Source organism: Glycine max, chromosome 17, assembly GCF_000004515.6.
Source record: "Glycine max cultivar Williams 82 chromosome 17, Glycine_max_v4.0, whole genome shotgun sequence".
In the NCBI taxonomy this organism is placed as follows: Eukaryota; Viridiplantae; Streptophyta; class Magnoliopsida; order Fabales; family Fabaceae; genus Glycine; species Glycine max.
This window is the reverse complement of record NC_038253.2, coordinates 41,696,173-41,707,276: the sequence shown is the minus strand read 5'-3', so window position 1 is coordinate 41,707,276 and position 11,104 is coordinate 41,696,173. Positions and strand designations below refer to the sequence as shown.

General features: G+C 33.2%; 1 protein-coding gene across 1 annotated transcript; it reads left to right on the top strand.

Moving 5' to 3' along the window:
- The first annotated feature begins 5,023 nt into the window (after positions 1–5,023).
- Positions 5,024–9,667, top strand: LOC100786787 (uncharacterized protein At1g76660). Its single transcript, XM_003550403.4, has 3 exons — positions 5,024–5,321; positions 7,642–8,824; positions 9,208–9,667. The coding sequence occupies exons 1-3, from the start codon at positions 5,283–5,285 to the stop codon at positions 9,405–9,407; spliced, it is 1,422 nt and encodes a 473-aa protein (XP_003550451.2). The 5' UTR covers positions 5,024–5,282; the 3' UTR covers positions 9,408–9,667.
- The last annotated feature ends 1,437 nt before the right edge of the window (positions 9,668–11,104 follow it).

Genomic DNA, 11,104 nt, shown 5'->3' with positions numbered 1-11,104 from the left:
ATATGAACAATGTGACAAAGTACACAATCTGATGTAACACAAGATAGTGAAAGCATAAAAAATACTGCCAACAATTCACTTTTTTTCCACAAATATTGAAAAAGGTAATCTAAGCTTCCATTATAAACTAGTATAATGTATCTAGAAAGATTATACCTTTTTGTGGCCTTTTTCTCGCTATCCCATTCCAGCTTATATCAAGATAATATATGAAAGACGCTGGATCCATAAACAATACAACTACTTTTCTGCCGTCTTTCTTTTGTGCAAACTATCTGCGAAAAACAAATTATTGCATGAAAGCAGCAATCTTTTGGCCATACTACAATAATCACAAGACAGGTAAACTTAGTCAGGGATCAGGGATGCAAAACAAACTTATGAATTTGAGGCTAGCGATAAAGCATATTATCAACGATACAATGAAATATTCAAATCTGAAAAGTTCCAATCAAACATGACATTAAAATATGTGACCGTTAATAAAATGTCTGCAAGCCTGCTGAAAGCATGTTAAAATCAAGGACCAAAAAATTAGGGGAGGTAGGGATAAGTTCCATAAAGATACCAGTGATCTACTATTAACTAGAATAGGATAACACTAATGCCTAGTCCCTTCCATCATAGAAAACATACAAAGAAAAAGCATAAGATTTACTAATTATATAAGATTTACTAATTATTACCAGGGTGTGGATAGATTAATGAATTTCATGGTATAGAAATTGAATGAACGCTTCAAGCAGAAGTGAGCTACATGGCAAGCATAAGACTGATAAGAGATCAACCAACAGAAGCAGCTACATCTGACAGATCTTCAGAACTGGATGTATCCAGAATTGGGTTCCACTCTGTATTATCTTCTGCCTAATGTTTATGTTTTGCTTGTACACCATCGGCATGCCTGTCAAAGTTTAACAAATGCAATGCCTTGGCAGATAATAACCTCAAATATCTTATCTCAGCCAACAATTTTAAAAGAGAAAGATGAGTATCTGATCTACACATATATTTACACAAGTTGGAGAAATTTCTGCCACTAAGATATATCCTTGAATCAATCATCTCTTGTAGTATCTTTTTATCATCTGGAGATCTCTTTCTTTACAAAAAGTGAACAACATCATATTATAGGTATGAACACTAGGTTTCAGACCATTGTTCTTCATCTGGCCATACAATGTGCAAGCCTCTTAAGTTCTTCTACCTCTAAGAACTGCACAGATGCCAATTGTGTATGCTACAGTGTCGAGTGGATATTTATTCATTATTGCAAATCTTAAAACACTGACAGCCTTGTGAAACTTTCCGATCTTTAGAAGACCAGCTGTTATTACAGTATGGATGTGAGCATCAGTGTCATGATAACTCGTTACAACACCATGGTACACATTAACTACTTTATCAACTCTTCCCGCACAACAGAGTGCACTTAGTAATCCAGCAAAGTATATTTATCTAGCACAAAACCTTCATCAATCATATGGTCATAGAATCCAACAGCAAGAGAAGGAAGGTCAACCTTAGTAAGAGAGCTTAAAAGAGCATTACAAAACACTAAATCAGCATCTATATGTCAGGAGACTAGAACTAGTTTAGTTTAGAGATAAAACATTCTGGAGCGACAGATTGTATATAACAATGAAGAAAAGGTATAAGAATCAGGCTTTAAGTTTCGCTCTGACAAACTAAGAAAAACTTGAATTGCATCCTGGCACCTTCAAGCCTTTGAAAGACAATCAATTAATACATTACAAAGAATTAAATCCGGAGATTGGCCAGCAGATAACATGACATTAAACAAGCGAAAAGCAGGGGTTGGCATGTTGGATTGCATAAAAGCCTTAAATAAGGTGGTATGTGTCACAACATTAGGAGAACAACCAATTTGAAGCATATTGTGGAAGAGGTTGGTAGCAAGATGAAGGCGGCCGAATTTACAGTAGTTATGGATGAGAATGGTCAAAATATTCATTTATTTAAATATAAACAAAGTCCTTGTGTACTCAACACTCAGACTTTTGTTTACTTTACTACTTGAGACAAATTGGTACACTTGTCAATAGTTCAACAGTCATCATCAATTGAGACTAATATATCATTTTTTGGTTTCAATAACTCTAATTTACCAGATGAGAAAGCAGGTAAGAACAACAACAATATTTTCAAATCTAAAGAGACTTGTAGAGTCTTTGATTGCTCATTCAGTTAGGTTCTAAACTAATGGTGGATTATTAGGACTTGAGCCATCAAAACCTCCTAACTTTAACGAGTCAACTTCTTTAAGTCAAGGGTCTTTGAGCACTAAAAGTGAAACAAATGGTGGTTCTCATCATAATTAAATGCAAAAAAGCAATGGTTATAAAGAGGAACGGGAATCATCAAAAGATGTTGCTAAGCAGATTCTAAAGGAAACAAGTTCTAGATTCTTGACATTAGGCCATAATAATGACCAAGCTTATATCTCTGAAGCAAAGTAATGGATTTGGTCAGATCTAGAGGAGCAGTTTAGGGGAAATCAGGGTAGCTACACCTGAAAGTGTTCTCCCATCAACCCTTGACGCAAAGGACATTATTGAACCTAGCGAGGGAAATGGTGAAAACTTATCCCATGTGTTTGGACTTAGTTATAGATTACTAATAAATAGCTTTTAGTGGAAAGTTTCTTTTAATGAAAAATTGAAATACTATAATTCTCTGAAATGTGTCATATTTCACCAGAGTGGACAAAATGGCATTGTAGGACAGTCACTTCCTGAGATATAAGTACAACTAAATGGTTTGTATCTACAATCTTTCAATAGTAGGCATAGGTTAATGACTTTTATTCACAGTTAGAGGTAGTAGGTACAAGTTAATATTTTTACCTATAATTAGAGGTTGTAGATATAAATTAATGACTATTACCTACACACATTGTGAATTGTAGGAAACATATATAGTGTCAATTAAATATAATTGTAGATAAAAGTAAATCTGTAAGTAAAACCTCTAATGACATACTATAATGTGTCATTGTACATCCCCTCAAAGTTGATGACCAACTATTCATAGGGGAAAATATTTATTACATTTACATACACATTTTTAACATCTATTAATGGTTTTTGTTGTTAAGCATAGGTCATTTTTCTTATAATGGTTGGATTAGATTTTTTTTTTCCTTCTTGAAATAGGAATAAAATGGAGAAGTAATAAATAGAATTTTTGTACATTAATTAATTTGGTTGAAGTAATTGAGATGTGTGGAGAGGAACATACATTGTAATAATCTGTCCTGATTTTACTAATTATCATTCCATATATAATCAACAATGCATATACATATACCATTAACAATAATAATTAATAATTAAAATATTATACTTTATAATTCATGATTAAAATAAATAGAATTCCACCTAAAAATAAAAAATAATTTGATAATAAATTCTTCTGAACATAAATTTTTAAAAAATAATTATTTATTTAAAATACTTTATAAAAATATTCGCCGATAATATTTGACCAAATACTTTATAAAATACTTTATTTAAAGTTATTACATAAATAATTGTGTTTAATTTTTATAATCAAAGAATGTGAGAAATTTATTAAGAGAATAAAAAGTTTTTAATTAAATTGTATAGTAATTGCACAAATATTTAAATAAAATTTAAATATAAAAAAGATAAGTTCTTATATTCACATTTTATTTATACTTTTTTTTTAAATTTTCATCATTTATATTTATTTTAATGAATTATTACGTGATTCATATTTTTGAGTCATTGTGATATTAATGCAAAATATCTTAATTTTACGAAAAATCTATGGGTGTTGCTAGGTGCACCCAGCGTTATTACTGGTGCACCCATCATCACTTAAAAATGTTAGAAATGTCCCTCCAATGTTTCGTTGCGAAAGACTCATGCGGATCAAGTTAATCTGTGTAACGCAGGCGGACCAAAAGCGGATCAAGTTGATCTGTGAGTTTTTCATGGATCAACTTGATCTGCAAGCATTACAGGGATCAACTTGATCCGTGAGTTTTTCACGAATCAACTTGATCCGCCCGAATTTTTTAAAAAAGTTTAGCTTTATTGAAACGTAAAGCACCACCACCACGAATCAACTTGATCCACAACTTTAAAATCTACATGCGAATCAAGTTGATCCGTAAAGCACCACCACCACCTTGCCAAACGTCAGACGAGGAGAATGCGTGAGGAAGAAGTAGAGCAGAGCAGCACAACAGCACCACCACCAAGCATTTTAAAGAAGCTTGCAGATCAAGTTGACCAAATCTTATTTTTTAATCTTAAATCTTATATTTGAGCTACTTAGAGGCATTTTTTGGAAAAATAGTGGGCCAAATCCCTTGGGGATTTGTTCGGGGATTTCTCCTTCAATTTCAAGCGTTTTGACATATTATGGACCTCAAACAGACATTTATATCAAAAGTTACAACTGTTTGAAGCTTACAGATTAACTTGATCCGTGAAACACTTCTTAAAAATCAACTACGAATCAACTTGATTTGCGAGTGTCTTACGGATCAAGTTCATCCGCGGGTACCTTGCGGATCAAGTTGATCCATGACATACTTGCGGATCAACTTACTTCATCAGAAACTTGCGGATCAACTATAACATTTGCGGATCAAACAATATTATTTGGATACACGATAATTGTTTTAAATGTTCACGGAATATTTTTGTCTTTTCGCTATGGGTGCTGGGTGCACCTAACAACACCTAAAATCTATCTGTCACCTGTAGTAAAATCTTATTTCCCAACAATTTACAAAGTTTAAACATGAGATTATAATGTCATAAAATTTTAATATAAATTTATTGGTAATTTTTTAATGTTATCATATGATAAGACCCTCTCTCTCACTTGTTAGTTGATAATTCTAAGTACGCTTTTTTAAATTCAACTAATTGAACCGTATAAAATAAAATTATTTGGATAATTAAACTCTTTAATTCCATAAGGGCGTGTTTTTCCAGTAATAATGTTGATAATAATAGTATAAAGTATTGCCCTTGTCCCGGTCTCTCCGTCGCTTTTTCTCTATCTTCATCACACACACTTCAATCTTTTTCGCTTTTGTCTTTCTTTGTCCTTTGATTGCTGCCATTAATTAATTAATTAATATTCTCCCTCCCTCTTCACATCAAGAAGTTAGAAGAAGTCCATGCGGTGTCAGCTTGTGAAGAAGAAATGTGAGAAGGATCTTGGTTTACACCTGACCTGACAGTTCTAGTAGTAGAGTGCAACAGCTACAATCTAATCTAATGGGGTCCGAGCAAAATCGATTTCCTCAGCACGAAAGAGTATATTTCTCACTCACTCTCTCAATCTCATGCACCCTTCTATTACTCTTTATAAATTTCATTTCTATGCATTATTTGCGAGCGAGACAAGGGTTTCTGGGGTTAGATCTGAGGTCCCTAGTACATACCGTAACACTATTTTTCTCTGTTTTCGGTTGATGCTTGTTTATTGCTGCTGTTTTCACTGTTTTAAGCACTCAGATCTCACGTCAAATGATGTTAATTGCATTTGTAACTTAGTTCACATGTTGGGCGCCAACCATTGCTTTTCTCTTCTGGTTACACTTGCATTTGTTTGTCTTCGAGAACATTATGAACGACAGATAATTCCCACTGTCCGAAACCTAGTGGGTCACTTCAAACCAGCCCGAACTAAACTTGGACGGATCTGATGGCTGAACTATTAGTTTTCAAATCTTACCCCCACAAATTAGTGACAAGTGTGGTATACTTTTCTTCTTTTGGTGCAATCGGCCTTTTCTTTTTTTTGTTATATTCCCATTTTTGAGTCAAAATCTGGATCCATATCATCACGTACATACACGCTTGTCGTTATGCTATGTTGTGTTATGTAAACCTTCATTTTGAAAAGCTCTTTATGTTGAAGGGTCTCATAATTCGTATGCAATAGAAATAAGAAAGTTAAACCCCTACTGTTAATAGCTATTTGCGATTTTTTTGGCAGGTATTGAAAGAATACCTGCAACTTATAATAACCAATAGAATATTTGCTTTATTTTCTTTCTTTTAACAACCAGTATATTTTTCCTCTCTTTCTCCCTCCTTTTTTTTTTCTGTTCTTTTTTCTATTGTGTGGGTTTGTGTCATGTCCTAATAGCCTGGATTTGCATGTGGATAAGGTTGTCAAACTCTTAAGTAGAACATGAACTTTTACCATTTTCCGATTCTAGTTAGAGAAAGCGAGCTAGCTCGTTGTCAAACTCTTTTTCCCATAAACTTGGATAAACTCTTGAGTCAAGAAGCGAGTCGGTGAGTCCAGAGTGACATTGTTTTATTGGGACTCCAATGATTTGAAAAAAATAACTCCCTTTTTAAAGGTTTTGAAGTAACCTATGTTTTTGAGTTTATATATGATTTATCATTTATGTAGTTTGATCTTGTTTAGTACTTATGTACTATCATACTTTATTATTGTGATTTGCTTCTTAGCTTTATTATGAAGTTGAAATGTTGAATTATTGTAGTCTTAAAGAGTATTTTGTTTTGCTTATATGTCATTATAGAATTTTTAATATTATTTTTCATATTGGATATACTCTTATGAGTTTTCGAGTTGAGTCCATGAGTTTACGTACATCCTCGAATTTGGCAACTTGCCCATGTGGATATGGTAAATCAAATTACGAGATGGATGCTATGTCAGATGAATGCCTAATTTTGTTCGGGCATGAAATGGTGGATCAGTACTGTTATATGGTTTATATATTTGTTCATAAGTAGCAAGTATGTATGATGTAGATTGAAGTTAGAAGAGTCTTAAACTTTTAACATTTATTGGCAAGTAACCACTATTATCCTCATTACTATACTGCTCTGTAACTTATTTGGCTTGAACCTGCTGCTTGTATTTTCAGATATTATTTTCAGCATCTAGATCAGATTTGAGAATTGTGTCAAGATTTTTGTTTTGGTTTGTTGGACTTCAGTTTGATCCAGTTTAACTTCTCTTATTTTCTTTTTTAGTATTTTCAGGAATTATAACATATAATTAGAAAACTAAAATAATACTAACGATAAACTAAATAAAGCATAATATGTAATATGATAAACTAAGCAATAATATTAAACAAGTTAGGATAGTTAACTAAATAATAATAGTAATAAAAGAAACTAAATAAAGCAAAACATAAATATAATAAATTAAATAATGAGAGTAATAAAAAGATTCAGAATAGCTGTCATCCCACTAACGTCTAAATTGTTGTAAATAAGTTAAGGGTGAGACTACTAGAATCAAGTAGCCAAAAGGATACTGGGTCACTTAACTTTGGAATGTATGTGATGTTAATTTAGATATCCCTTTAACAGTTTTCATAAAAAAAAAATATATATCACACATAAAAACTTAGATCCTAAAAGATATGTGGTGATTACCAAGTGTAAGCTCTTATCTTGGCATGCCTAAAGGTTATGTAACAATTTGACGAAGAATTTATTGATGTTTGGGAGGCTAGATTCTTGTTAAATATTTAAAATTTTCAAAAAGAATTATCAATAGTTATTGTTTCATTTCAGATCTACCTGTTATTGATCTCCTTTTTCCTTTGAGTAATCTGTATTGCTTCACTTGCATTGTCAGCGAAAGAGATGGGGAGGATGTTGGGGTGCATTTTCTTGTTTAGGTTCACAGAAGGGTGGGAAGCGCATTGTACCTGCATCTCGCATTCCTGACAGTAATGGGCCAGCCTCTCAACCAAATGGACCTCAAGTGGTTGGGTTGACCAATCAAGCCACGGGACTAGCTCCTTCTCTCTTAGCTCCACCTTCTTCACCAGCATCCTTCACACATTCTGCCCTTCCTTCCACTGCACAATCACCTAGTTGTTTCTTATCCTTGTCTGCTAACTCACCTGGTGGTCCTTCATCTACAATGTTTGCCACTGGACCATATGCTCATGAAACACAGCTGGTGTCTCCTCCAGTCTTTTCAAATTTCACTACTGAACCATCTACTGCTCCTCTCACTCCTCCTCCTGAGTTGGCTCATTTAACAACTCCCTCTTCCCCTGATGTACCTTTTGCTCATTTTCTTTCATCTTCAGTGGATCTCAAAAACAATGGCAAGGGTAACTACATCACTGCAAATGATCTTCAAGCTACATATTCACTCTACCCTGGAAGTCCTGCCAGTAGCCTTATATCTCCAATATCAAGGAACTCGGGTGACTGTTTATCATCTTCTTTTCCTGAACGAGAGTTCCATCCACAATGGGATTCATCACTATCTCCCGAGAATGGAAAATATCAGAGAACTGGGTCTGGGAGGGTGTCTGGGCATGACACAAGTGGTGTCACTATGGCATCACAAGATACAAATTTCTTTTGCCCTGCTACCTATGCACAATTTTATTTGGACCAAAATCCTCCATTTCCTCATAATGGTGGGAGATTAAGTGTTTCAAAAGACTCAGATGTTCAATCTAATGGCGGAAATGGACATCAGAGTAGGCATGCTAGAAGTCCTAAGCAAGATGTGGAAGAAATAGAAGCTTACCGAGCATCCTTTGGTTTCAGTGCAGATGAGATTATAACTACCAGTCAATATGTGGAAATTTCTGATGTAATGGAGGAGTCATTTACCATGTTGCCATTTGCTTCTAACAAGTCAACAATGGAAGAAAGCATAGAGCCTTCATTTATGAAAGGATTCAAAGCTCAGGATACGCAGGTGGCATTGCAGAGTCAGAGAAGTCTTAGATCAGATCCAGGTCCAGTAGGCAAGGAAAAAGACAATCAGGCCCCTATATGTCCAGGATATGAAGGTATGCTGTAAATACTTGGTCTAAATGTTGATTTGTTTCCTTGCATATTGAGAAATCATGGAAATAAAAAAAGAAAATAGAGTAGCTCACTTCTAAATTAATTACAATTTGGTTTCAATATTATATATAATATAATTTCTATAACTAGAGCCTTGGTGCACTGTGCTGTACTGTACTTTTAATGGGTTAAGGTTATAATTTTTTTTGTCCGATGAGATGTAAGGCATTGTTCATATTTGTATATCATCTGGAAAAGATGGAGGGTAATTTTGTGAGTGATTGCATGCATTTTAACGAGTAGGATGTTCTGTCTTTGCTTCTACTTTTTTCATGTCGTTTTCTTCATCTACTTGTAAGCAAATATGCTCTTTCTTGCATGTCAGATCATATATCACAAGGGCATTGTAGCAACAGCTCTGGATTAAGTACACCAGAGAACCGTACTCTCGAAGATGATGAGGATATATTCTCAAAAATGGAATCTTCCAGAATCTGCAGGAAATATCAGATGGGGTTATCGTGCTCTGATGCTGAGGTTGACTACAGGAGAGGAAGAAGCTTCCGAGAAGAAAAGGGAATGTGATTTATAACTAGAATTAATCAGTTGAGAACAGATTGTCTGTTATCTGTGTATTAATTTGTAGCTTTTTTAAAAAAAGAAAAAAAGAAAAGAAAAAGAAACTCTTTACTTGGGGTTGTCTAATATATGGAAATGGAATGACCTAACTTAGATCTAACCGATTCTGTCTCGTGTTTGACCAGATCTTACTGATCAATGATTGTAGTCTCTTTCTTCAAGCGAGTTCAGATTAATGTCTGAAGTGAATGAAGTTTGATTTTAAACAACGGGCAGTGTATCCACCTGCATATGTTCCGACTATAGAGCATACAAACTTTACACAAACCTCAACTCTTTTTAGCGTATTGGTGTAGGAATGGTAATTAATAATAATAATAATAAAATCTGTTTTGACTAGATTTGGATATTTATTGATTGGTAAAAGCGGGAATGAATTTGAGAATGTAATTAATCTCTTCCTGTAGTATCTGTTGTAAAAAATGATGTTGAAAATGTACAATTATTATAATATTCAAACCGTTGAGGCGGTGATCATTTAAAGAAAAACGTTTCTTGGACAATCTTGAGTTATTCAGAGAAAAAATTTATGGAGTGTTTTAAATTTTTTGTTAAAATATAATCACTCTCACTTCAAATGAAGGGGCGCTAGTATCTATCAGACCATCAAATAATTCAGTTATTTACAGGTATTATAATATTCAAACCGGTGAGGTGGTGACCATTTAAAGAAAAATGTTTCTTGGACAATCTTGAATTATTTACAACTTGAGAGAAAAAGGAAGAGATAAGTGATTCATGTGGTTGATGTAGTGTTATAGGAAGAGAAAAAAAATATTGATTGAGTGTTTAAATTTGTTTGTTAAAATATAATCATTCTCACTTAAAATGAAGGGACACTAGTATCTACAAGACCATCAAGCAGCTGTATGCTTCGTTATAAATTATTTTTTATGACCAAAATAATTCAGTTACCAAAAAATTTAAACACTGAATTCATTTTCTCTCACAAATATTACAGGATGATCAACATATCATAGGTACAAGTAGAATTGAATTTTGTTCTCTTAACATTTTGTACAAAGTTCTTATAAATGCAAAAAATGTGATGAGAAAAAACTTTGGTAAAAATGACTAGTTAGATTTTATTTTTTTTTGCAAATTAAACATTAGCATTAATAAATATTACACACCAATGTTAAAAAATTCACAGTAAGATGGGTAATTACATCCTCAAACTCATTTCTCCTATGAGTTCATTTTCTCTCACACATTAACTTCATTCAATAATTTTAAAATAAAGTTTTCCTCAATCATTGACTCCTCCCAATCATAGCCATTTTAAAATCCACTCAAGGTAAAATAATTGACTATTAACCACCAAATGAGATTTATGCTACAACAATCTGAAGAACATAAAGTATGATATCAATCATAACCATTTTAAGATCATTTAATTGGTTTTTTTTACTAATTAATCGTAAAATAAATTGGACATGCATTTTTTTTACTAATGACACGTTTGATGCTAATTTGTATGTAATCAATTGATTACATGAGTTCCAGATAAAGTTGTGATTTGGTCTAACCTAAAACAATAATGTCAATGACTTATTCACGTAATCGGTAAATTTTCAGGATTTAAGAGACTCCTCCCAACTTTTGTAGGGGCTTGGGACAACAAAATTAGCAAAATAATTTTT